This window comes from Xiphophorus hellerii, chromosome 17 (assembly GCF_003331165.1).
Source record: "Xiphophorus hellerii strain 12219 chromosome 17, Xiphophorus_hellerii-4.1, whole genome shotgun sequence".
Taxonomy (NCBI): Eukaryota; Metazoa; Chordata; class Actinopteri; order Cyprinodontiformes; family Poeciliidae; genus Xiphophorus; species Xiphophorus hellerii.
Window position 1 is genome coordinate 10,102,405 of NC_045688.1, and position 27,848 is coordinate 10,130,252.

General features: G+C 37.0%; 3 protein-coding genes and 1 long non-coding RNA gene across 13 annotated transcripts in view; 2 read left to right on the forward strand and 2 right to left on the reverse strand.

Moving 5' to 3' along the window:
• Positions 1-4,242, forward strand: part of kdm7aa (lysine (K)-specific demethylase 7Aa) — a 34,303-nt gene extending 30,061 nt beyond the window's left edge. The window contains exons 17-19 of one of the 2 annotated variants that reach the window (XR_004342617.1): positions 412-716; positions 1,132-3,646; positions 3,719-4,242. Coding sequence is in view for 1 of the 2 variants with exons in the window: in XM_032589106.1 (XP_032444997.1) it covers positions 412-716; positions 1,132-1,220 (394 nt within the window). In the remaining variant the exon portion in view is untranslated. Of the gene's footprint in view, positions 1-411; positions 717-1,131 lie in introns of both variants that reach the window. The other variant, XM_032589106.1, reaches the window with a different exon arrangement.
• Positions 4,243-5,247: 1,005 nt separating this feature from the next.
• Positions 5,248-7,868, reverse strand: ndufb2 (NADH:ubiquinone oxidoreductase subunit B2). Of its 2 annotated transcripts, none has more exons than XM_032589115.1 (4): positions 7,627-7,868; positions 7,344-7,488; positions 5,450-5,520; positions 5,248-5,333 (listed from the first exon to the last, which is right to left on the reverse strand). In XM_032589115.1, the coding sequence occupies exons 1-4, from the start codon at positions 7,710-7,712 to the stop codon at positions 5,330-5,332; spliced, it is 306 nt and encodes a 101-aa protein (XP_032445006.1). In that variant the 5' UTR covers positions 7,713-7,868; the 3' UTR covers positions 5,248-5,329. The 2 variants fall into 2 exon arrangements, with proteins under 2 accessions (XP_032445006.1, XP_032445005.1); XM_032589114.1 differs by having other exon boundaries at positions 5,445-5,520.
• A 3,829-nt stretch (positions 7,869-11,697) lies between these two features.
• kmt2e (lysine (K)-specific methyltransferase 2E) overlaps positions 11,698-27,848 on the forward strand; it is a 39,931-nt gene continuing 23,780 nt past the window's right edge. For 3 of the 7 annotated variants that reach the window (XM_032589101.1, XM_032589100.1, XM_032589102.1), the window contains exons 1-2: positions 11,699-12,073; positions 23,540-23,724. In XM_032589101.1, the coding sequence (XP_032444992.1) occupies positions 23,654-23,724 (71 nt within the window). In that variant the 5' untranslated portion in view covers positions 11,699-12,073; positions 23,540-23,653. Of the gene's footprint in view, positions 12,074-16,858; positions 16,966-23,539; positions 23,725-27,848 lie in introns of those variants that run through there. The other 4 variants (XM_032589103.1, XM_032589105.1, XM_032589097.1 and 1 more) reach the window with 3 other exon arrangements.
• LOC116736580 (uncharacterized) lies at positions 15,485-27,795 on the reverse strand. 2 transcript variants are annotated; one of them, XR_004342619.1, is made up of 3 exons: positions 25,240-27,795; positions 16,844-17,071; positions 15,485-15,909 (listed from the first exon to the last, which is right to left on the reverse strand). It is a non-coding gene; the product is annotated as an uncharacterized LOC116736580 (long non-coding RNA). The 2 variants fall into 2 exon arrangements; XR_004342618.1 differs by lacking the exon at positions 25,240-27,795 and adding an exon at positions 24,475-25,233.

Sequence of the window (27,848 nt, forward strand, 5' to 3'; positions counted from 1 at the left end):
CTGTAAATATGTTCTGCCCAGAATTCCTCAAGTAGGTAGAGTTTTAGGTAAAGGAATGCTAAAATTTTAGGCAGCAAAAAGTTTTATTTTCTTATTAAAAATTTAATTCAGTTGTTTATTTGTATTTTTAAATGAATTGCTTTTATTGTTCAGAACAAGCCTAATGGGTGAATGAAAAATTAGCAGAATGTGCCCATTTTTAATTTGATTAATCGTCGGAATAACCGACTAATCGGTTAACCAAATAATCAATACTTAAAATAATTGTTAGTTGCAGCTCTATATGATAGTTTTTTTGTTCATTTGTGGTGTTTCTATCTCCAAAAGTTTAAAAACTTACATTGAAAAGTAATTTTACTGTGGGGGGAAAAGTGAACGAACGGCGTCTGACTGGTGACGTTTGGTTTGCAGAGAACGTCCTACCTCACCCAGCACAGAAGAGGCCATTCAGGGGATGCTGTCCATGGCTGGTCTGCTGGAGGAGGCGCCGTCGCCCCAGGAGTCCTGGTGGGCCGGTTCGACCCAACGCTCGCTGCAGGGGAGCAAGAGCCCCATGGACAGCCAGGGCAACAGCAGCAGCGAGGCCTGGGACAATCAAGGGCTCCCCAGCCCCAATACGGAGTACCAGTACTGTGACCCCTCCATGTCTCCGCCGCTGCACCCTTCCAAGAGGAACGCGCCCAACCCTCCACCCATCAGCAACCAGGCTACAAAAGGTTGGGCTGTCAGTCTACTCACTTTTAACAGAGAAATATTATACAAAAGTCATTTTCTGAACATTTTTGTACCTCAGTTTGGCTTTTTAATTTATAGACGAAGTTATTAAGAGCTGCAGGTTACAGATTGGTCTGCTACACTTTGTTTAGTGTAAAGTATGGTGGTGGCAGCATCATTCTGTGGTATTTTGCCGCAGAAAATGGGGCTAAATATAGACTTTTTTCTTCCACTTAACAATAATTTAATTCCTAAAAGAAATATTTAAGTTCGTGTGTAGTTATTATCACTACTATTGCAGTAAATATCACAAAAAAAGTTAACATTTCTAGTTGTCATTGATGCATCTTAAATATCTATATATTTCTACATAATTTGGTTTTATTCTTATGTTTTTTGTTGCTTTTTTTTTTGCAGGTAAAAGGCCCAAAAAAGGAATGGCAACAGCCAAACAGAGACTCGGCAAGATCCTTAAACTCAACAGACACAGTCGTGTTTTTGTTTGACGCGCTTCCTGAAACTTCAAAGAAAAAAAAAGATAATTTGCCCTCAGTTCTCAAAGAAGTAAAAAAAAAAGAGAGAGAGAAACTTTTTTTCTTTTTTTTTTTTTTGTCACTTTTGTGGCGGAGAAAAGAAAAAGATGGAGACGACCGCAACAGACCGGATCTGACAACACGCTCACTGTGCATGCTGAGGAGACAGGGTATTGAATTTGAGCAAATCTTCACAGGAAAATAATTAAAATAAAAGCACACTAAGAACAAAAAAGGAGAATTACGTGATTTTCATGTGGATTAAATTGAAGTTTCAGCGGGCATTCGAATGGGACCGAGAAAACCTGCGAGCTTTGCTTCTGGATGAGTTCAGCAAGTTGAAACGTGGTGCTTCGAGAAATTAAAAGGAAAAAAAAATGGAGGCGGCGACGAACTGAAATTTCAAAATGGTGCTTCTTGTTTTGTATTTTTCTTCCACTCGTGCTTTTCTTCCTCCCTCTTTTTATCTCAATCACACCAGCAATAATGACTTTGGAGCGAGAGGAGAGGCGGAGAGCGGAAAGAGAGCGCTGCCTCTCCCTGAATTTGTTTTCAATAGGATTTAACTAATTTATTTCTCATTTTATCAGTTTTATTTTCAATGTGTTTATGGATTATGTATTTATTAATTGAAAGAATTGATGATTTTATTATGAAATGCCCACGGAACCTTTAGTTGTGAGGGTTTTAAGAGGTTTTTCTTTTCTTTTTTTAATCTTTAAACATTTTTGTAAATGTGGATGTTTTTAGTCTTGAGTAGCAGTTGACCTTCGACCTTTCTAACTTTCTGTCGTCACAAATCTTTTCCTTCTGCAGTTGACTTGAGCCTGTGTTGACTCCCGTCTCTTCCCAGTGATTTTTGGGCGATGTGTGTAGAGACTTTGGTTAGGTTTATTTCTTTCACGTCTTCACCTGAACATCCTCAGTTAGTGCCACTTAACTTTAATTAGCAAAAAATATATATATATATCTGAGCCACTGTGGTCGGTACAAAGTACTTTAGTAGTTTTCATACCCCTTGAACTTTTCCTATTTGTTACTTTAAAGAAATTTTATGATATACCAAGATAATAGTAGAGATTTTTTTTTAAAATATTGGTACTTTATTCCAAGCAAATAATTCTAATTGAATTACAGTTTGTTGCTCCCATTATATTGACAACTACAGGGTGCCGAGTAACGCGCCAGAGGGGATTCCCATAACTGAAATTATACACTCCAAGTGTTGTAAGGCAAATGCAATAATTTTAAGTCTTTTTCTTTTTTTATTCAATATATTTATCATTGTCAACAACAGTTCCTTCCTTTTTTATCTAATAAATGTAAAGATAAAAATTTATAACCTCAGCATAATTCTGCCACCACATATCATCCAGTGTTCAGTTCAGGGTGAAGTGCAGTGTCAGTTTTCTGACAGTTTTTTTGTTTGTTTGTACTAATTAAAATAAGAATATATTTTATTTAATTTATTTTTTTGCAATAAACTTTGGAGTCCCACAGCATGATTCTGCCACCTCCATATTTCCCAGTGTTCAGTTCAGAGTGAGCTGCAGTGTTAGCTTTCAGTCACAAGCTTATATTTATCTTTTTGACTACTTAATATAAAAAAAGGAAAACATATATTATTAAATATATATATGGTTGTTTTTGGCTACAAACTCTTGATTCCCACACCATGATACTTCCACCACCATGCATTTTTCACTGGAGTTGCTCTTTTCAGTTAAAAGTGGTGCACTGTTAGTTTTCTGCTACAGTCTTGATTTATTTTTATTTTTACAAATTAATATTTTGGGCTAAAATTTTAATTCCCACAGCCTGATTCTGCCACCACCGTGCTTCACAGTGGAGTTATTCTATTCAGCTCAGAATGGTGCACATTTAGTTTTTTTCCCCAATATATTATTTAAGTTAACCATTTTTAAACATGGCAACTAATCAGATTCCCTTAGCATTATGTTGCCACCACCAAGTTTTGAAGTAGAGATTGTGAATTTGGTGAATTAACTTTATTTCAGGGAGGAAGTTGGGGATTGTTTTAACTTAATCTACAAAAACAAAGGCTTATGCAATGCAATACTTTAGGTTTGTCACGTAAAAACTGCAGTTTAAATGAAATTTAGTGGTTTTAAAGTGACAAAAATGGGGAGAAGTTCAAGGAGTAGAAACACTCAAAGTGTTCAGAAAAACGAGGAACCTCCAATGGGAATGAGTGAGTATTGTTTTTATTTTAAGTACCAGTGATGTTGGTGATGAAACGTGAGCAGTTCTTCACTCTCAGGGAATGATGCCATGGACATTAACCTCCGATTAACCACCAGCCACATCATCACGGATGCAGACAGGACGCTCTCAGCTCTCCCAGGACTTTCAGGAAGTCCTGCTTCTGAGAAGCTGAGGTTTGTTTTCATATTTCCAAAATAAAAAATGTAAAAAAGAAACAAAATAACCTCCATTTTGGGGTTTTTCAGGTTGCTGTCACCAGTCATTGTATCTTCCGGTGTTGTCCCTCAAACTTCCAAGTTGTGTTCAGCTCAGTGTTACTCATTCATCACCCTCCTGGAGTTGACCCTTGACCTCATCAGTGAACTGCCATATAGCTTTAAGATCATTCTGTGAACAGTGAGGCTGGGAAAACTTTTCTCAGGTCGACCTACAAGTAACTGTGTGATGATCGCCAGGCTGAATCCCTACACTACACTCTTTAACTTTTTCAATTCTTTGCATGTCAAGTCATTTAAGAATAAAAAAGAAAAGAAAACGCGAGCTGGCCCGCAGGCAGGGTTTGTTTATAAGCTGTAGTGTTCACACAGAATTTATCACCTCCCTCCTCTTCCTGCCTTTTTTTAAGCATTAATGTTGTCGTTTCTTGCAAAAGATTGCTTCTGATTTGAAATCTACAAACACTGGCTAACTGTGACACTGTTGATGCGCTGCATTTGTTTCTGCATTTCAAAAATTGCTTGTAAATAAAACGAATGAAATAAAAACAAAACATGGGTGTCCGCGCCTTCTTAAGTCTTACATTTATGCATCTAAAATTAGAACGTTGGCAGCTAGCTAGCTTTTTTTTTTCCAGTATCACAGGTAAGTGCAAATTCTCATTTCAATAATTGCTTGTAATCGAAATTAAAACGTCTTTATGGTTAAAGTTTGTCTGGTCATGACTATTTCATTTCTTACATTGCATTTTCCCCCTCACGAGCCTTTTTTTGTCAGCCACATTGGTTTGAATCGCACTCAACGCAAATATCGACTGTTGAGGCTACCGCTGCTAGCAGCTAGCTACTTCCGTCTATCATGGGTAAGTGCACATTTATCGCCCGATTACTGGACGAATTCCGCATTTCAAAAATTGCTTGTACATAAAATTAATATATATATTTTTCTTAATTTAAATTGTCTTGACATGATTATTTAATTCCGTATAGTTTGTGTAATTTTCTCGCGGGATTTTATGTCAGGCAAATCTGTAAGTCGCCGTCAGACGTTTTCGTTCGACCGTTGCTAGCTAGCTTGTTAGCTTTTTTTGTGTCTGTTATGGGTAGGTGCGAATTTATCGACAGTTGGCTGGACGAAGTTCGTACATTTCAGTGGAGACATTAACCTTGAATTCTATTAATAGTATGAAATAATCTTTAAATTTGAGTTGGCGAAACTCTGAATACTGCTGTTCAACGAAATTTAAACTTCATCCATCATCGTCTAATTTCTTTACGTCACAGGCGGATTTGATCAAATCACTCTTTTGGAGAGAAATCGACCTGAATTAATTAAAGTAAAAATCTTGACTCAAAATGTATTTAAAAGTTATAATTTCACGAGAGGGGCAACAATTTTTATAATATTTTTTTAAATATTCCATCTATTTTCAAAAGTCTTCTTATTTTAGAGGTTTTTTTATAAGAAAAAGAGTTAAGACTTCAAATCTTTAAACCAAACGTTTTCTAGTTTTGTTAATTAGTAACTTTTGTTTTAAGAAAAAAAAAAAACAGAAAAGTGTAACTTAAAGATAACTTTATTATATGTACAACAACGACTTCAGAACATCTGCAGGATTTCTCGCAAAACTGCTTCAGTTGTCATCTGCAAAAGAAATACGCTTGTTTATAAACAGTGGAAACGGTATTTACTTTAAAAATAAGTGAAAGACGTTTCTGAACCAAACTGAGGTTTATTTAAAACAAAGAGGAGCACCTTACTCCTCGTCATCCGGCGGGATGCCGAGCTCCTCGTCTGTCCACGCGGAGGAGTCAGGCCATGGGAAGTGACCCTGTAAATAAAGGGAAGAATCTTCTTGATTCAGTTGCAAAAAACCTCGTCTGTCAACATTACAGCAGAGAAAGGCCTCAGCTTTTCACATTCATTAGATAATGAATTATTTCCCTTCCACTGCAGGATTACATCTTTGGAAATCAACATAACATGCAGGATGAGGTGAGTTTTTTTTTTTTATATATATATATTTTTTAGGCAAACCACTTTGGTGATAATGGGACAAAACAATTAATTATTTAGAGAGTCCAACTCATTTTCAGTTTGGGCCATCAATATCATCAATTAAATGGCTGATTGTGCCAGAATCTATTGATTAACCTCACTAATCACTGTTGAAATTCTAAATATCTGTATTTGAAAAATATATCTTTAAATGAATAAAAAAAAAATACTGAACATCTTTTCACAATGATTAGTCCCTCCAGGATTTCATGATTTTGTTTCTTTTTTACAATAAAAATCACAGATTGTTGTGAAGCTAATTTAGAAATATTTGCAAGAAATTGTGCCTCTTCTAATAACAGTAGATATGATGTTGTGAAGTAGTTTTTGAAAACAAACAAACAAAAATAACTAATGATAATTTGACATTTTAGTGAAGCTGAGGCAGAACAGGCTTAGAAGAAAGAAATACTGCCACCTGCAGGTTGGAGTTAGCACTACTTAAACTCAATGCTTTTGACAATTTTTGCTGAAACTGTTAAATAAATTCACAAATATGATTTTTTTTTTGCAAAAAGTGCAGGGATTTTTCCCCCCCCCCCCATGAAAAACTAACAGGGCTAATTGATGTAATTTAGCAATATGCAGGTAAAAACAGCTTGGATTTGATTGATAAAATATTTAAGCACACAAAGTTTTTATTTATGCATCCCTCTGGAGTGTATAAGGCCTCATAAGAAGCTATGGCAGGCTGTATTTGACCCCCAAGCCTTCGGCCCAAGCCTTCGGTTGGACAGAAGTTGGCATCTTGTTATATTTGACATCATTAAATAAGTTCAATACATGTGATTTAGAGCCTTTAGCTGCAAAATCTCAATCATTTGTGCAGCATCCCCTTTTCTTTCACGCAGGCATGGAGCCGCTGACTTAATTTGGATTAAACAGAAGTGCAAATAATTGATATTCATTTTAATTGTATTTTTTGACTAGTTGTTTTTAAGACTAGTTGTGGGTTTAGAGAGCTTTTCACTAGTGATGTTTTCCCGTACCATGTAATTACCCAGTAATATTTTTACTTTTCCCGTCTACTTGACATCTTTTAATACAAAAACACGGTGGACTGACCACCGGGCTTAGCAAGTCTTCTGGGGGAAACCCCGCGTTACATTGAATCAGTGACCTGACAGCATGTCACAGCCATTGTGGATAGAAAAAAAAAGTTAATTTCTGCCTAAAAACTAAAATTTTGAGATAAAACTGAAATAATCTTTAAAAAATGTCAAAATTCTTTCTAGAATTTGTTTTATTTTTATTTTCCAACACCACCTCTGATATAACACCCAGAGTGTTTGGTAACACTGGGTGTTATCAAAAACAATTATGAAGTGCCACTTTTATTTTAGCTTAGTTTTGCACAAATAAAATACTGATTAAAGATAATAATAATAATATTAACCGTGCAGTAAGAGGCAATAGCGAAATGAACTAATATAAAGCCTCCACCCAAAAATAATATAGAAAACAATAGATTCCTTCATCAGTTTATTTACCATAAATGTTTGAAAATCACATAAAAAACAAAACAGAAAAACATTAAGATCTCAGTTCAGATTAAATTATAAAGTATATATTCTAGGTTGATTCTGCTTCACGTACCAGGACCGCATCTGGGTCGTGCCAGAAGTGCCAGAGGATCCAGAACCACATAGCCCCGCTAATTAACTCCGACTCGAACTTCTGGTTCTTGGTTAACTGTGGATACTCTCTGTACTGCGGCTCAATGTGCGGTCCGCCGCTGGCCCTACAACCGAAAAACACGCGTTAGACGTCCGCAATCAACCAGGCTGCACCAAAAATACTATTTATGTTCCTCCTGTGGATTTATGCTAACATGTATTCAGGTAATTCTGCGGCTAGGCTAATGTTGTAGCTAGCTTACTTTCTGCTGGTTATCCGTCCTGGGCCCTGCCTAAGCAGCCCGGTTCCGGCCCGCAGGACTCCGAACGCCCTTCCAAAGGAAGACATGACCGATAATATATGAAACCCCTGTCTAGTAAGGGGTTAGATGTGGACGAAATGCTCCCGAAGTCACCTTCTCCGTCTGGTCAATAAACGACCTCGGAACAACGTCAGCAACGATTGGACAGGAATTGACGTCACCGTTTGTGGATTCGGGTAACACAACGCCCTCTGTCGGTCAACAGGGGAAGAGCAGGTTTTGCTGTAAAAACTTATTTCTCACAATGTTGGGATATAAATATAATGCCTGGATTGGCGTATTAGGGCCATTGCAGATTGAAAAGAAGGATTAGTACATTTCCCTGCGACAGACTGGCGACCTGTCCAGGGTGTACCCCGCCTCTCGCCCGGAACGTTAGCTGAAGATAGGCAGCAGCACGCCTCCCGACCCCACTAGGGACAAGGGTGTACAGAACATGGATGGATGGATTAGTACATTTCCACCAAAAAAACTTATAAATCTTGAACAATTTGAGAAATTCTCTAGAAACGACAAGAAAATTTCTGAGCTCCAGAAGTCAAAATATTTGTCCGTAAAAAAAAAAATCATATTGAAATTGATCTGAGGTTTTTTTTAATTTCTGTGTTTAAAAAAATAAAAATATTCTACAAAAATATCAAGTTTCAAAAGTATAAAAAGGGAAAGTCAAAGAGTTTTTTTTCCTTAGTAAATCTTCAACTTTTCAAACTCAGAAATGTCTGTTTATTGTTGTGGAAAGATTAATCTCAAAATTCGAGTCTTTTCTAGCTAATTGTCAACCTTTCAAGCTCAAAAACTCCCTTTATTATAGAAAATGTCTGAGATTAATCTCAAAATTTCTGAATTATTTTGGTGAAAATGTACTCCTCTTTATGTATGCTGTCATATATATCTAATGGTTGATAATGTTTGGATGATACAAGCCTGTAAAACTGGGCCTGACTTTATATAGGGCCTACTCAATTATCAATCTACTGTAAGTGGCATAAGTAAAATCATTTTGTTAGGGCCCACATTTTCCTAAATTCAGTCCTGGGTACTGGAGTAATAAACCCAGCATTCCTGAAATCTATCAAAAATAAATTGTTGACTTCAAACCCTTATTTAAGGTAATTCTTGTGGTTGTCTTATTATAGAATGTTACTGTCTAGAAATGTGAGTAAAATGTCTTATTCCATTTGGAGTGACCTCAGATGCTTTGAGATTAAACTGAGAAATTAGAAACTACACCTCCATTGATCAAGGAGCAGTAAAAAAAAAAACTATTATTTTTCCTGTTTAAAGAAGATGTGGACTGGAAAATTTAATTAAATTATATATGTCATTTTAAAGTTATACTTACTTTTAAGATTTTCATTGCCAACAGTAATCACTTATTTTGTCCGCTAGATGGGGCTAAAGTTAAACTAATATTTAAATTGAATATGGTGTGTTCCAATTATCTTTAACACTGTTAAACGGGAAAATTTGGTGCTTGTGTAACATAAATCTGGAACTGCTGGGATGATTTAATGTTTGCTGTCGTGTGTTGGACTTTCCCCGTATCAGAGAAAATATTTATCTTCTCCACCAGCACAGCTTAGGAAAAAAAACCCTGAAAAGCCAAGTTATAAACTCAAAATCAACCTCTCGGTCTGAAGTCTTTCGGTTAAGAACAATCCAGGGCACGAAAACAGGAAATAACATTGTTTCGAGAACGCGCACGGCGCCGCCGCCCTAACAAGGGGAGAAAAAAACCTGGACGCCATCTTGTTTTAGGTCGAGATCCATCTTCACCAAATATAAAGAAGGCAACATATCATGATTTGACAGCTATCTCGTATATTTTGTGTAGACACAACACGTTACCGACATAGCTGTTTTAAAAGGTAATTCATATGAATGCTTTGTTCCTAAACGGACATTAATGTGACATTGTTACCTAATGGCGCCTGGCCGTTAGTGCTCTCCGGTTGCGCCCCTCTCCCCTCTCAGCTCAGAGCCCGCCCACAAATACTAACTGCATGATGTCATCATAAACCAACCATTTCTAAAAAAAAAAAAAAAAAAATAGACCGTTTTTATCACTCGCTTTTTTTCTTTTTTAAGGGACTACCACAATTCCCATATCCCACCATCAAGTCTTAACGTGAAGAAATCGAAATCATCTTCAAAAGAAGAAATAAGGTGACGATCGGGAAAAAAATGCGTTCTTCTTTCCATGTAATTCGACCTGTGATGTCTAGTGTCCTCAACGGCCGCACATTTCCGACTTTTAAACCAAAGCAGAACGGACCGAGCCTTTTATACTGCTGCCGTCGTCCTCAAAGTTTGCGCGAGCACCAGCAGTTGCTGCTGTCTCGCAAAAAGGCGCATGCGCCAGTGGGTGCAGTTCAGGGTGGGGGAGGGTCGACGAATGGAAAGGATGAGAACATCCTCCCTGCACATATGATGTCAAAGGGATTTCTACATACACACTTTAGAGAGGTGCCCTTTGATTTGATTTTATGAAACCTTACTTTAAGCAATACATTAAGAAATAGGGACTGGTAATACACATTTTACCCTGATTTTAGCTGAACAAATGTATTTATTTTTAGATTTCTGATCATGCATTGGACTTCAGACTATACACCCATTTAAAAGGCCAAATTTTGTGATGTAAAATGAGAATTTATATCTCCCCACCACCCCCCCCCACACACACAGTTCAACTGAAAAAACAAATTAAGCTTTTAGTAGGATAAAAGTATCTAGCTACCTATATAATCTTACTTCAAGTCTAGCATTCTCTCTTTAGCAACAACTCCATGTGGATTTGTTGAAAGGTTTCTTATGAAATTTTTCTTGTGGAGTCTATCTATTTGTTCACAATTTAATTTTATCCCATAAAACACTGCTCTTGTGTAACCGAGGAGGTTACATAACAGCTTAGCCTTCTGCTAAGTTGTTATGGATTTGGGTGATCCTTTACAAGCCTGCTACTACTAGTATTGTTTAATAAAAATCTACCACAATAAAAACTGTAAAAATATATTATTACGTATAATATAGAACAGGTAGAATGTGTGAAAAGAGCAATAGTAGGAATGGATCTTAAATTTAAAAGAATTAATACCTTATTTTGTCTTTTTATTTATTTATGCAGTGGGGAGAAAATCTTACATTCACATGTGTATCACATTTTTATGTATAAACTTGTAAGGTGAATCCTCACTAAAACCAAGTTCTCAAGAAGAGTGCAGGATTTTGTTTTTTTATTCTGTTCTTTCCGTCTTTGGAGGGGAAAATAGGAAGCAGGAGAGGAAGCAGTTAATTGGTTTAAACAAAACCTCCTGATAAAAACATTCCGACAGCTGACTTCACTTTCAAAAGATTATCACTTAGATAATGACAGTTTAAAAACAGCACAAAGTACTTGAAGTCTATGATTTAAGCCATAAAAACCATACGTTTAAATTGAAAAATGCTAACTATTTTTACATGCAGAGTTTTTTATTACATCATACTCTATTTTGTTGTTATATAAATCATATTTTAATGATGGAATAAATGCATAATACATGGACCACAATTCAACAGCTATGCTAAAATGGAAATTATTCTAAAATGTAAACCATGGTTAAGCTAAAAGAGAAATTATGCTGAAGTTGTACTAAAATGAAAGTTATGCTAAAACTGAAGTCATGCTAAAAGGGAAGTTATGTTGTAATGCAAGTCATATTAAAGGTGCTAGCATGACATGCATTGTGGCTTTTGGTGTTGTGTTGTGGCTTTTTGTTATTGTGTTATGGGTTTTGCATTTTGTTGACCCTTCTAAGTCACCATATTATTCCACTTTAATCTCGGGAAAAAAGTTTATTCTCGTCATTAGTTTTTCAAACATTTTGACATAATTAACAGTTTATGCTGAACAGAAAGGCATCCTGGAGATTTTTTTTTGAAGACCCGTTCTCGTGAACGCGCAAGGAGACCGATCACGGCGCCCCTGTCAAACGGAGAGTGTAGCCCCGCAGAATGTGGAGGCGGAGCCCATTCGTGACGGAGGCGGAGTCTCGGGAGTCCTGGCAGGGCCGCCATTTTTTGCACAGGGAAAAGAGACTGGTTTTGAAGGGATCTAATTTCTAAAAGTCGCCGTTGACTGGGGCTCTAAGGCTTTTTCTAACGGTTTCGAGTCCATTTTTCGCTACATTTGAGGAGCCCCAACGTAAAACAACTGGCGCGCATTTTCTTCAGAAACAGGAAAAGGAACCTTGAGAGAACACGTCTGAATACAAACATTTTAAACCTAGGCTAGGAATCCGCAGTGTGTGTACTGAAGTATTGTTTTGGTTGTGGAAGCTGCGACTGGGGTCTCACCCAGGTCCCCATATTCGCTATTCAAAGCCTCCAGAGTGGACTTAAAAAGGTAAGTTAACTGTATTATGTGGCGATTATAGATTAAGGTTAAATGAAGCCTGAACGTGTATTGTTGTCTATAGTTAGCTAGCATGGTGTTACCTGCTAACATATCAGCTGAGAGTAGCCTGCTAACTTGCTCTTGAACCTTAGTAAATCAGAGTATCTAAGCGGTAAGTTTATTTCGCTTGTTTTATGGTGAGCAAACCTTTAAAAGTCTTACAAAAGACCATAAATTTCTACTAAAATCATGAAGTTGTCAAGCCAACTGACCACTTGCTAACTAGCGCATGCTACTATCTCAAATTAGCTCGACACAAACCGAATAAGGCTTTGACTTCTCATTTATAAGGTAGTAATGCACTACACCACCCGTAAAAAGAGTAAATATTATGTAGAAGTCATAAACAGAGTACAACGACAAGCGTTTGCAAAGTTAGAGCATGGTTAATAATACTAATTTGGAGTAACGTAACATGAAAACGCTACATTACATTGATCTGTCCACAATCAAAACTCTCCATTGAGAACATTAACACTTCAGAATGTCTGTTGGAAAACCCATCGTATGCTTTCTGGTCAGCGGCCACACATGAACAGATGTGAAGTGGGAGTCACTCGGGTGTTTTAGTTTGACATGCTGACACTGCGGGCCATATTGCGCACAGTTTTATTCGCTTTTGTGTTCATACATTAAATATGGGCAATGCGAGAGTCTATAACCCCATTGACCGACCGCGTTTTAGTGGAAATCTCCACCTCACTTGCATACTAAATTAACTAGCTGGATTTTCGTCTGTCATATTTGCAAATAACCCAATCTCATTACATCTAACCGATCTTAACCTTCATTTGTTTTTAATTGCACAGAATTAGATTACCTCAATGCAGATTATTTATTTTATATATAGAGCAATCTTGCAGCCATATTGTGATCCCTTACACTACAGAGTGCAACACCCTTTATCACCATGCCGTTATATTGCTCTACATTTGATAAAAACCTGTCAACAAACGCGCCTGCTCGTTTTATTATGTTACAAATGTAGTATTAGTATTTAAAGAACTAACTAAGCGCTGCTTTTTGGAGTTGCCTCGCCTTACAGTATCATTTCCGTTCAGAAAAAACTATACAAAACCACCGCTCAAATCCGGAGAACAATGAGCCTTTAGATAAACCGATATGTTTAGTTTATGTCCCAGGCAACTTAGAGCAAAGCCAGTTGTTGAAATACCTTAAATGCTCGGGGTTGCATTACAGTCCCTCCTTAGTTTTGGATTCATAGTCGAAGCAGGATAAATAAAACCTCAAGCAAACGCATTACAGAAAACGGATATTTTGCTACTTTAGACCTCAGATTGAGGTTTTAGTGACTTATTTTAGAGTTGGTGCGCGTTGGGATCAAACGCTGCAGCCATGGGGGAGGGGATATTCCATTTAGGTTCTCAATAAGCATCTCTCTTAGTCATCCTGTGCCCTGCCGCTTCTTTTCTGAACGCCCTGGCACTGATTACCGCATATAATGTTCAGTCGGCTTTGGTAGCCTGCTTGCTGATGTCGTCGGTCTTTCCTGTCTCTGACGACCCAAGCATTAATCCACTTCTGTCTACGCATTATGCTGTTAGCTTCCGTTAGCTCGGTTGTTGCGTTATGGCCGTAACGACCAAATATTTCCGTTTTTACCTCGACATTCTTTTCGTTTAATCGACTAGAAAAATACCTTTTTGTTGCTTTGGTCGCCGTTGTACCGACAGAAAAACTGTTAAACATCGAATTTCAAGAGGCTAATAATATAGTACTGATAATAATGCTGGGCCTTGCGTTAACTGGCCGTGCGTTTCGACGGATTCACAACAGCTCTAGGCGGTTAACAACACAGAAACTGTACCGAGAGAGTGACACTTGGAGCAGAGTGTGTGAGAGTTGATTGAACGCATTCTTGGGGGGATTTTTCTTCCCACGGCGAGGCTCCCCTGGCTACACGCCGTCCTGAGAAAAGCGCTCTGAAAATGGCGACATGCACCAGGGTGTTGTGGTAACATAATAGCAACGTTGTACCCTCTCCACACCCCTATCGGCAGGACTGACTGCAGCGCCGACACACTCGTAGAAAGGCAACTGCACAACACATGATTATTTATTTCAGTTTAGGATAAAATAACGTGGAAAAGAGACTAGATCCCTTTCAAACCAAATTACTAAACATGTTGCGTCATTTTTGTGTTCTTCCTGGCATTAAATCATATAATGTGATGTTTTTAGTTGGATGATATTGTAGGGAAAAACATCTGTCAGGAATAATCCATAATAATTACTTCTAAGCAATCAGTTGCGGTTTGTTTTCTTCATTAAGCTGCTTGTCATCTTCTGTAGTGTAAGATGACTTCACCTGATATCTTACTTAAGCCCTTGTTTGAATAAATATCTCCTGTGATCAGTAATCTGATATGTTTAATATTCAGCGTCCTACCTGCTAAATTTTGTGTGTGCATTTGCAAATAAATTAAGAACTGTACATATTTCCTGTAGTAATGTTTCATTTCATCTGCTGCTGTCAGTCACAACCATGTCTAGTCATGGACTGGAGAGCTTTGTTATAGTTTATAAAGTCTGCTTATCGAATTAAATATATGAATCGCTACAAGCTATAGGTTACAACTGAGAATATATCTTTTATTTAGGATAATATGTACTTTATTGATCCCAGAATTGAGAAATTATTGGGTGGCAGCAGCATGGCAAATGTCTTTGCATAATGAAGATCACGAGCATAAATAAATAGATATTCTGTTCAAAATGAAAGCAATTATATCATGTTTATATATCTTTTACATGTTTTATTTTTGCAAAAAGCCATATTTTGTCTCACACTGGCCAATGCCTGCATGTGATGATTAGAAATCAAGTTGGAGTTTGTGTACATACATTTATACGTCTCCATTCATAAAATGTAACATAGCCGCTCTGTGAAATCTCGTTTACACACCGTAATAAAAAACTCAGTGGAGTTTCAGGCTGCCTGTTTACCTGTTCGACTCCTGCAACTTCAGCTATATGCTACCAGCGATTATGTAAATAATAATTTGCCACATTCTGCAGATTTTTAATTTCACCAGATTTAGACTATTATATACAATATTAGAAATGCATAAAAATACAAATAGACATAATTCTGTTCCTTTTTAAATAAGAATATAAATGTTTTATTGCCCAAAATGCAATAATGGATCACTCCTTTAGTGAACACTTCATTATATGTAGATTAACTGACTAATTTTTGCATTAACCGATTAATAATTAGATAAACAAAAGATTTTCAGATGTAATCAACCTGCTTATGCTTTTCAACATAAGTTGTCAACAGCATGTCTGAAACAGAAGCAGGAACAACTAAAAGCATAATAAGGAGCGAAGCCAGAGTCAGTTTCAAGTCATTTAATAAAGTTAAGTGATTACTGCTTAGTGTCTGATGATGCTCTGCCCTTTAACACACAACATCCCAAAACATTTCTCTCTCTCTTTGAACTCTTGTTGCTCCTTTCGGTTTGTGGCAGCACAGGTAGTGATGAGTACCTGGATGGATTAAAGTGAGACTGATGGCCATGTGCATGATGCCGTGTGTGTTTGTGTGTGTGTTTTGTTTGTTGTGTTAACAAAGACGGAGAGCGGAGGCGTGGTGCCTCTCTTGTCATAGCGACAGAGCGAGTGGTGTGGATTCATGGCAGTCTCAGATGACACAGCCTCCTTTAAGCTTAGCTGCACTCTAAGAAGCTCATGGTATCAAAAAGCCGGCCTGTAAGCAGGAAGCTGCTCCTCTTCCTCTTCTTCTTTTTCCTTTCCTTTACCTACAATTGATTGGAGAAAAAGATGGAGAAGGAATGAGATGAAGATGACATCTGGTTCTTTATTGACTTATTGATAAAACTGATAAATGCAATCCAAAAGCTTTTATGCTTCGTCTTAACGCAGACGATAAACCAGGGGTGTCCAAAGTGTGGCTCGGGGGCCATTCTCAGGGGCCCTCTGGAGGATTTTTGGTGGCCCCCTGACCTCAGTTCTATTGGTTTATGCCAGGGGTGCCCAAAGTCGGTCCTCGAGGGCCGGCATCCTGCATTTTTTAGTTCTCTCCCTGGTGGTACCAACAACCTTTTCAGCATGTCAATGTTCTTCTTAGGCCTCTAACGAGCCATCATTTGACCCAGGTGCGTTAAACCAGGGAGAGAACTAAAACATGGATGCCGGCCCTCGAGGACCGACTTTGGGCACCCCTGGTTTATGCAGATGTACACTTTTAAGGCTTTTTTTTTTTTTTTACGGATAACGTCTTAAAAAGACAAAAAGTAAGGGGGAAAAATGCAATAAAATGGCATTAATTGTTTTATTGCTTTTTAAAAATTTACTTAGCCCTAATACTCTAAGTTGTTTTTTTTTGCGTTCACCTTAATTTTGGAGTAACCACGATTATTGACTTGCTTTTACTCAAAAGCAAATCTTGCTGCCCAAATAAAAACAAAAAAAACATCAACCCCCCAAAAATATATATACTACTAATGCAGTCTTGCAAGAGCTTTATGTTTTGTATCTGCTGTTTTCTACGAAAATCTATTCAAACATTATGCAAATTTCAATGACATTTAAATTTTTTAGTTTATTTCTGCACACATAAATTACAAAAAGGCATAAAAGTTTGTTTTCAGTTCAACCATTTCGGCCCACCACTGCAGTAAATACTTCTCTCTGAAACAGTAACGCCTTTCTGTGTGTGTAGACTCCCCTCACCATGTGGGACTAACCCGGGTTGCCGTTTCCCCGGTCTCTGGTGGTCTCATGTGTGGTGCCCAGGCCCCAGAGACCCACAGAGTCACATGGCCTCCCAGCTGGGAAGAGGATTCGGGGCTCAGGTGACCTGTTGTTGTGCTGCTAGCTGGGCTGTAACAGATCCCTGCTTTTTTAAACTAGCTAGCAGGTGGCTTTTCTTAACCTTCCTGTTGCTGCAGTGACGTTTCACTGGCATTGAGAAAAGAAAAGAAAGAAAGTGTCAGTGTTGGTGATGTAACACTGCAGTTCAGGCGTAAAAATTGATCAGGAAACACTGTCGTAATGTGTCCTGAGTGGCGGTTACTGTTGTCTTTCCCCTCCCCTCTTCTGTGCACACATAGCTCAGATTTTAGCTAGCGGTGCTGTGCATTTTCCAAATCCTGGAGCCCGGCACTGGCTCCATGTTGTCCTCTAATGACAACAGCGCTCTAAGTCGAGTCAACAAAGACTTCTAACACCTCACAGGTGCATTTACTACGATATATTTGATGTAACGCACATTATTCAGTTTTAAACAGTTCAGAGATGGGTAGAGTAGCCAGAAATTGTACTGAAGTAAGAGTAGAGATACTTAAGCATATTTTTACTCAAGCAGAAATAAAAGTAGCTATCCAAACTCAAGTAAGAGTAAAAATGTATTTGGTAAAATGTCTACTCAAGTACTGAGTAACTGATTGAATGATCAATTATTTAATATTTAAAAATTACATCATCAGACGGACCAAAATATAAAGTTAAGTAGAAACTTTTAGGGGTGCACAGATGCAAAATACAGATTTTGTGCCAATGTTAATATAGCTGTTATGGCCAATAACCAATATTTGCCAATATTGTATGTATCTTACTGCCGTTTCGACACCTTTGAGGAAAGAAATACCAGAAACAGATTAAAATAATTATCAGTTGTTCATATCGGCCCAGTTTTAATTAGCTGGCTGATATTGATATATTAAAAAAATTACTAATATGATTTGATATCGATGTTGGTGCCGATATATTGTACATCTCTAGAAATTTTGGTATTTTAAGGATCAAAATGACAATAATTCATATAAGTAATAAAATCAGACAAAATAATTTTTTTCCAAATCAGTTTCTTTCAATAAAAAACTTATGAAACTTTAACAAAAACTGCAGGTGTGTGTCTGTGTCGGTGAATTTTTTGGTTAAAACATGTTTGTTTTTCATTCAGTGGATGGAGAATCCAGAAAGTTTACTCAAGTAAGAGTAGAAATGCTTCATAATAAAATTACTCAAATAGAATTAAAATATTCCTAGGCTTAATTTTTCCCCCCCAAAAAAGTTATTCAAGTAAATGTGATTAAGTGAATGTAACTAGTTACTAATAAACTCTGAATAGGTATAAGGGAAATCTTTATTCAGATCATCATTGTCACTCAGAAACTGACCCGACGAGAAGTATACTATTTTAAATAACTTTTTTAGGGTTCAAAATTACAAAATATTTTGTCGTAGTATTAGGGCCATGTTCTCAAAATTAAAAAAATTAAATTAAATGGAGAATAAAATCAAAATAATACAAAAAGAAAGTCACAATATTGTGATTTTGATACTGGTAATATGACATTATTCTGCTAATATTGACATTATTCCCAAAATATTATGATTTTATTCTCACTATTTTGACTCTATTCTCATACAATTTTATTCTCGTAATTTTATTTTACTATGTTAACATGTACCCGATACTCCGTTGTGTCTTACAGCCACAACTTAAATGTATTTTGAAGAGAATATTATAACGTATAACACAAAGTAATGCATCATAATCATAATACAGAGTTCAGTGTAACAAAGTGGAAGACAGAGTTAATTACTAAAGTAAAATAATAAACTGCTAAATATCTGTTGTTTTTTTTTACTTGTTTCTGCTCCAGTAGCTTGCTACCATCAGCAGATGAATGTGTGCATGAATGACTGAATGTGGTTTAAACAGCTGTTGGGTCCTCTGGACTTGATAAAACGCTATACAAGTATAAGCTATTTACCATCAATAAAATGATAGAAGACATGTTTTAGCTCCCACCGTTAGCTTAGCAGCAATAATCTAGTACATAACTGATAAACAGAAACTAAAAAACACTTCTAAAGTTCACAGAAATAACTTTATCCAAGGTATTTAATAAACAAAATTATTAAGATATGGTTAAAAATGCGAATTTTTGCATGTTTTCTCAATGTAATTTAGATGATAAACATAACATCTTTACAGAGCAGAGCTGTAGTAAACACCCGCCTCTTGTAAAAACATTTAAACTCCTTCTGCTTCACTATTTGTTTAATTTGTAGTGGCTTAATAAGAAGCATCTTATTTCAAACTCTTGCTTTAAACGTGCAGCAACACATTTATCGTTCTCATAAAGCAGAGTTGGAGTGCTGATGGAAACCCCGGTCGCCGTGGGCAACCCTGTTGATGAAGAGGCGAGGCAGATGTAACGCAACAGTGAAAAAGTCAGTTTCACTCGACTTAACAAATTTAATCATTAATTCACACACAGAAAAGAAGAAAAAATCTGGCACAAAACTGTCACTTTTATCTCAGAATTCCAATTTTTTTCTGTGAATTCTGACTTTTTTAATATTCTAAAATCAAAAGTCAGAATTCTGAGAAAAATATCCACCATTTTTCTTAATGCCACTAATCTTCTTCCATACTTTCAGTGTGGCAGTAAATATTAAATTAACATACGTTGCAAACAGTATAATTTCCCTCATTATTAACTCTAAGTGTGATATTTGTTCTTAATTAAGAAGGAATTTAATTAGTTATTTGCATATTTTAATGTATTTCTAATATTTTCTGAAATTAGCTTAAGTGGCCATTTTGTTTTATCCAATTAATCGTTGAAATAATCAATTATCAATTACTAAAAATAATCGTTATTTGCAGCCCTAATTTGAAGTCTATATTTAGATTTTTTTTAAATGTCATTTTAATCTGATTTTGGTCCAGATTTGTCCTAAATGGAAAGGTTGATGTGCCTGTACGGGGGGGAGTGGCGGTCCAGTCCGCCACCCAGAGTCGTCCCCGGTTTCCCCTGCGTTGCATCACCTCCCCCTCTGCCTAATCGACGAGCTCTGGTGATTTCTAAAGCTCCCCAATTCATTTAGCGAGCAAATGTAAACAGAAAGATGGACGAACGTGTAAACCACTTCCATCTTGTTTCTTTTACAAATGGTTTGTTTCTTTGTTTTCCTGTTTTAGCCGCCCTCTTACGCCTGTTCGCTCCCCTCCGCACCCCGCCTCCCCGTAACAGAGGCGGATTTATCCGAAGGTGGCTTTAAAAGGTCCCTGTTGCAACTGTCTGCGACACTCCCCTTCCCCTCTGCTCTGCATTACTGTTTCAGGTTTATTTAGGAAGTGCACAGAGGAGGGAGAGGAATCCGTCTGGGCGGGGTGACCAGGCGGAGGAGGGGGCTCTTTGCGTTTTTTCCCCATTCTGGCTGCATTTCTCTGAGGTGATGGGCAGTTCTCCTAGAGGAAGTAGGAGGAGCAGACGCAGTCCGGCTCAGATTTACTCAGGAATGTGGCTGCTCTGTACTTTGTTTTTCTTTTTTTTCTTGTCAGTCAGGCTCTGTTTGTGCTTTGCTTTAAAAGCCTCGCGCACTGAAGAATGTTTGAGAGGTTCCACGCTCAACTTTCTATGCAGATTTTTGCAGTAAAGAAACACAAACAAGCCGACTCGAGGCAAATAAACATCATCAACAATATGATAATTGTATCTGTTATTTTGCTTCATGTAAACGTCTGAGTCCAAATAAAAACACAGGAATGGTAATACAATGACGGGAAAGTGGGTGATTTCATTTAGTGGTGTGGAAAAAGAGAACAGACTGGATAATATTAATATTTCCAGAGATGGAAATGCGTTACAGTGGAAGTACATTTTTGGAAAAGTGATCCGACTCAGTTGGATTGTGAGTCTGACATTTTTATTTCTAATAACTGCACAGTACCTTCTGCTGTAGGCTTTTTATCACTTTAATAACTTTTTTTGTGTGAACCTTTACGCCTGATGCAGTCTTTATTGTCTTTGCGAGACTATAAAGGCCGTTTCCATTTGATTGTATTCTTCTGTGTTTTAAATTCTCCACCATTTAACTATCCAAATATCTATCTGTCTATCAGTACATCCATTTACTTAACTTTCTGTCCATTTTTCCATCCATCCAACTGTAGTTGCTGGTTCTGTTTTTAAGGCCCAGATAATAATAAATAAACTCAAACACTGGAGATGTACCTCTGGGAAAGTAATAATGTGACATTTTAACCTAGAAACTATAGTGTCTGATTATTGTATATTTCTGTCTGTACTTACATAAATAGTTTTTTCTGAGTTTGTGTCACCCTTATTTATACAGAAATACCCCACATAGCCACGTTATCGGTCGCTTCAGCGCAAGGCTGCAGCTAATGATTAATCAAATCATTGATTCTTCTCACGATTAATTGATTAATTGTACAAAACATTGGCATATTTTGCAGATTTTTCATTTAACCACGCCGCCCTTTAACAATATTAGTATTGCATAAAAATACAAATGAGTAAGTAATTCAATTCCTGTTTTAAATAAGAAAATAAACATGTTGCTGTCTAAAATGTAATTACAGCATTCATTTAGTAAATGCTTGATCAGTTGTAGTGAAGGATGCATCTGCAGATAAAAAAGTACTTCTAACACCAACATGTGGAAAGTTAAGCCCTTTCTTTTTAACTTAGTACTTGTACAGTGCAGGAATAATCTGATGGATATCTTCTGGATTAACTGATTAATAATTAATTTGCAAATTTTTACTGAATTTGAACTGGATGAAGCTAAAACGCCTCTTTAGATTATAGCGGTTATTTCAGAAAATTAGCTTTTTTCAGTCTGAATACTTCAGTTAACGATTAATCGATTACTGAATTAATTGACAATTATTCTATCCAGCGATTAATCAAGATCAATTGTTTTAACCCTGGTTTGGAGTTGACAGCTGTCATATCTGAAACATTTCTGATTTCGAATCGTGCTGTTCTGTTTACTCCCACCTGAATTTTGCGATGATTTTTGAAAAAAGGTTTTTGATTTTTGTGTTTTTGCTTCCTCGAAAGTCACACTGTGGATACACTCTTCCTGACATGCTTTTGTGGCATTTTTCCCCTTACAGTGAGCAATTAGCTGCATTCCTCTCTCTCATTACCCAATAGGCATGCAGGGGCAAGCAGACGTTCCTGGTTTGTAACCCCTCTCACCCCGTGTACATGCTCCCTGAGACGTGGTCTGAGCCTTTGTTTGGTCACAGTTTGCCTGGGCAGGCGGAGGTGTGACCTCCAGCCTATTTTGTCTCAGCATCTGTCCCTCCCTCTAATCCTGCTTATCAACAGAGCTATGTGCATCAGGGGCAGCCACACTGACACACATGGTGCTGTCTGGGTTCACATCAAAGGCAAAAAACATGATTTAAATTATTTTACTAATCAATTATTCAAATAATTAATCAGAAAAAAGTGGCACATTCTGCAAATTTTACATTAAAAAATGAACATCTTATTGCCTAAAATGCAGTAACATATCATTAATTTAGTGAATGCTTCATCATTTGTGGATTAATTGACAATATTTTTGCATTAACCGATTAATAATTGGATAGCAAAAGATGCTTAATAGGAGATTTTACAAAATTTGAACCAGGTGAAGCTTCAGGCAATTTTTAAAAATAAATATGTTCTGAGTAGATCAAATTTACCAAAATGTTTTCCGTCTAGTAGATAAATAGTATCTACTAAATATTTTGTTGATATTTTACTAAATATTTACCCAGATGTTGGTTCACTTTTATTTGTGAACAAAGTATGTTCTCAGTTGACCAGATTTGCTAAATAAATAAATAGTATATACACTAGATATTTAGTTGATATGTTACTAAGTATCTACCCAGATATTAGTAAAGCTTTACTATGTGAACAAACTAAAAATGTTACTACTCTGTGTTGATGTTATCAAACTGTCTTTTTTGAGTCTTAATACTCCAGTTAACAATTAACCGATTACTAAATTCATTATTTAAGTTGATTACTTAAATAATCGATTAATCTCGATTAATCCGATTAATCGTTTGAATGAATACCTTTATTGCTCTCCCAGGGGGGAAATTTAAACCCTTCATCCTTACTACTCTCCATCTCTCACACCTGATTTAGTAGTTTCCCTGTTTTAATGTTTGTGGTTACTGTGAATAAAACATGCTGGTCGCCGTCTCAGATTAAATACATTTGGGTGAGTTCTCAGAATAGATAAGCCCTCTTGAGTCAAACAGGGGGGAAAAATGGCCTCTGTGTTGCATTTCCTCCTCGTCTTCGTGGAGCGGTGTGCTCTTGCTCCCCTTTGTGGAGTTTTCTTACAGTGCAGCCTCTTCTATCCCTGACAGTTCGGCTCTGCTGCTGCTTTTCACCCATCGGTAACCTCACCCTCGTAGCTTTGTCACAGGGGGAAATCCTGGCAAACTTTTCTCTGTAATAATGACTCAAGCCGTTGCGCACCATGGAAATACCCCATTTTCACTATGATTTGGAAGTTCGGGCTTAATCATCCTAGCAGCATCCTTTCAGCAATAAAAAATGTTTTTTTTCTTGTGTTTTTCTGTGTTTTCAGGCCTTGTGGATGCACTTAGATGTCTGCAATGACTGCTGTGGCTGGCATGCCTCAGTGTTTCGGACTCCCTTTCTCTGGACTCAGTAGGACAAGAACTGATCAGCAGAGAACGTCATGAGCATAGTCATTCCAGTAGGGGTGGACACAGCAGACACCTCATACCTGGACATGGCTGCAGGCTCAGAGTGAGTAAACACAACAGAATCTGCTCTGCGTTTGTGGAAACGGCACTAAACCTTCGTCTTCACTTAAGGCATAACGATCAATTCAAAGTCAGAAATACTTGATTTATACTTGATTTATCCCAAAACTAAACCTTATCATAAGGTTTAGTTTCACATCATTCAAGTATCTCAAGATAAGAAGAATCTCCAGTAGCAGTCAGTTTTGCAATGGCTTGGAAGAGGCCACTGACTGAAGTCTCATGCTGAGAAACTTTCATAGTGCAGATTAATCAGATAAAAAACATTGTCTCATTCTGCAGTTTCATTTAACCAATTTTCTATTACAATATCAGACAGAAATTCAAAGATGCAAATAGGCAAATGATTCAGTTCCTTTTTTGTAAACAAGAAAATATTTATTGTATTTAATAAAATGCAAAAACATACTTTTAATATCAACATGTGAATAGCTCAGCCCTTTTTGAGTACTTAACATCAATACAGGCTGAACTGTTTATTCTTTTGGATTAACAAAAAAATAATAGATTAATCACAATTAATCTGATTAATCGTTTCAGCATTAATTCAATTGTATTAAGAACTGACTTAATTACATATCTGAGTGATTTGTTCTTTCAGCAAATGGCCTTTTTTTGTCTGAATACTCCAATTAACAATTAATTGATTACTACATTAGTTGACGATTCTTTCAGTAATCGATTCATGTCGATTAATCATTTCGACTCTAGTTATTTTATCTCTTTTTTTTACCTTCGTAATCTCTCAGTCGCTGTATATCGAATAAAGCAGGACCTCTCTGCTGTTTGCTGAAACGATCGGGTCATTTTTGCCATTATTTGGTCATTCCAGCTCCAATCGTGACCCGTCTGCTTCTCGTCCTCTGCTCTAACGTGACGTTCGCCCATGTGAGTGCTGTGAGCTCAAGTCAGTGAAGCAGAAATGCTGCATGGCGCCATGGCAACTTGCTGTTGCCCCCCCCCCCCCCCCCCCCCCCCCCCCTCCCTCCCCTTCGTGTTTCCTTATAGTCTCGTCAAGGACATCGCCGTAGCCTTTTCTGGTTAAATAAATTAAGCAAGACGTTGGTGTGTGACTAAAGAATAACACGTCATCTGCTCACAGAGGGAGTCCTGTCTCTTTAAGGGATGGGAAGCCCTCCCCTTCTCCTTCCTGGGTGCTGTTGCTGTGACAGCTTGAGTTGCCATGGTTTCTGCCCCCCTCCCTCCCTTGTTGCACTGCGCAGGGCTTGTTGCCACAGTCATTGGCCTGAGTGACAGGTGGTCCTCACACAGATATGGCGTCTTACCCTCCCTCCCTCCTCATCTCTGCAGAGCCCTGCTGTCACCAGGGGTTAGAGAAAGCCCCTTCGCTCACTTCTTTGTCTGGCCGCTTGCTGCAAATTCATTCAAAAGCAGATAACTGGCTTTAAATGGGGGGGTTCATACCGACCAGAGGGACGGGGCTAAGCTGGATAAACATCGACTATTCAGAGCGAGCCAGCTGGGTCTGACTACTCACCGGAGAAACAGCATCACGTCCTTTAAACGTTGCCCCCCCGAAGGCTGCAGCAGCATGAGCAGCTGCGGGCTAATGCAGCCTGTGTGTCCAAATCGACACGGAGCCCGGCGTGCGCGCACTCGCCGCCGGAGTACGTAATGTTGCCATAGCAGCAAGCGGTGTTTCTTCAGGAGTCTTTCTTCTGCTGCTGATTTCTGCATGTCTTCTTCTGCGTGTCCTTTCTGCCTCTTCTTTGCCCTCTCGTAGGAAATGTTTGGAGATTATAGAAACCACAAGCCAGACCAAAGTCAAACTCACTTCAAATTAGATCTGCAACTAACGTTTATTTTACTAAGCAAATCAACTATTCAACTAATTAATGGATTAATCACGTTAAAAAAATTTGTTTAACCACTGCATTATTAGAAATGCATTAAAACCAACATTAAAATGTTTAAATAAGAAAATAACCAGGCCAGTCAGCAATTAATTGATTACTTAATCAGTTGACAACTATTCCAGGAATCGATTAATCACAATTAATCGTTTCAACCCTTTAAAATAAAAATTTTCTATTCATTTTCTTATTTTGTTTCAAGCTTTGATGTAGCCTGGATAAAATAAACTTTCCCAAAAAACAAACTTCCACTTGCACATGATGGGAACATTACATAATGTATCCATTAATCATGATTAATTTTTTCAACCGTACTGAAGACACAGTTTGTCACCAGTATTAATAAGAAAATAAACATTTTATTGTCTGTTATGCAATAACAACATTCATTTAGTGTATGTTTGGTTATTAGTAGCAAAGGATGCATCTGCAGTTAAATATTTGTAACATCAACAAGTTGATAAATTGCTCCCTTTAGATGTTATGCGTTTCACCTTCATGTTATTCCTCTGTAATTCCTGCTCTCTCTCTCTCAAAGCCTTAATAGAAGCAGCCATGTAGGAAATTATGTTCCCTATTATCTCACTCCTCACCAAAGAGGGTTGCAGGAAAAAGACCAGATTTTAGGGTTTTATCTGATCAAGCTGGAAACCGCTTCATTATGATCCCCATATGTTCTTTCTGTACTTCACTAATTCACTTGTTTTTATGATCGTTTACTCCTCTATGTTAACATATTTTAAGGACAATCTTCATTTAATGGCTTAAAAAAACATTTTATCCTCATGTGAGGGAAAAACACAACAATAACAAAGCTCATTTGTTTGGAAAAGAGGTCATGACAAACAAGTTGGTCCAGATTTCATTATCAAAGATCTTAAGCAAACATTACCACAAGCAACTAAATTAAAGCTTAAATACTTCACCTTGTTTCTCTTGTGATGTCATACACCCAAACTGATATTTTTGTATTTTATTTAAAACATATTTATTCTTCAGTTTTTTCTCTTTGCTAATGCTGATGCATATTTTAGCCAGTAGACTTTTGTTTTGGAGAAAAATGGCATCCACACCCGATTCATGGTCTTGTAGGTTTTATCCTCATTCACAGGATAACATAACAGAGGATAACAGAGAAAACATGAATTATTTAAACCAGGGTGTGCACACTTTTATTGACAGTCAAAAATATGATTTTCAGAAGCTAAAATCACTAAAATGTTGTTTCCACCCCTCCCAATCCACTCAACAATAAGCTAAACTGAACTATTTTAACAATTAGTCAGATATTTTGTAGGAACGGGATTCTAGATCCAAAACTTCAAATGGTTTCTGCATGTTTTCCTTGTTAAATGAAAGGCAACCAGTTTGCTTATTATATCGATTTTGTATGAAGAAAACTGAAGAAATATTTTGTCTATTCTCAGCAATAAAAACAGGATTGTTTGAAAACACTTTATGTATCTAGCCAAGTTTTAAAACAGCAATTTGTGCACTTTAGAGAACAAGGCAATGGGAATATGTGGCTCTATTTACCATAAAAACAGAAGTAAACCAGAAAACTTTGAAAAGATGATCACCTTGTGTTACGTCTAACATTTTTGTAAGAGAATTAAGAATTTAAGTTTTGTCCTAATTTATTTTTGGAGGGTCACATAAAATCAGTCCTTTGAATATCCTTGATTTAAACCGTTACCCTACTTACCGCTGGAACAGTTAATCATGATTAATCAATTTTTAAAAAAAATAATTGTGAACTAATTTAGTGATTGATTAATCGTTAAGTTGTGTATAGAGACTCAGAAATAAGCTATTTGTCAAAAAAACAACATTCAGAGCAATAATCAAGTAAGAATTGTGCAAAATATATGTACGTTTTGTATTAAATTTGGGTTGAAACGATTGTGATTAATCGTTTTTGAAGTAATTGTCAGCTAATTCAGCATTTGATTAATTAACTGGAGTACACAGACTCAAAAATAAATTATTTGCTGAAAAAGCAACATATGTACAGCAATAACTAAGCCAAAACTGTACAAAATATATATAGAATTTGGGCTGAAACAATTAATCGTGATTAATAAAATAATCGATTGTTTACTGGAGTATACAAACTCAAAAAGGACGTTTCCTGTCTGTTTTACCAAAACTTCACAATAAATTCTATGTCGTTGCATTTTAGGCAATAAAATGTTTATTTTCTTATTTTAAAGATTAATTTAGTTATGTTATT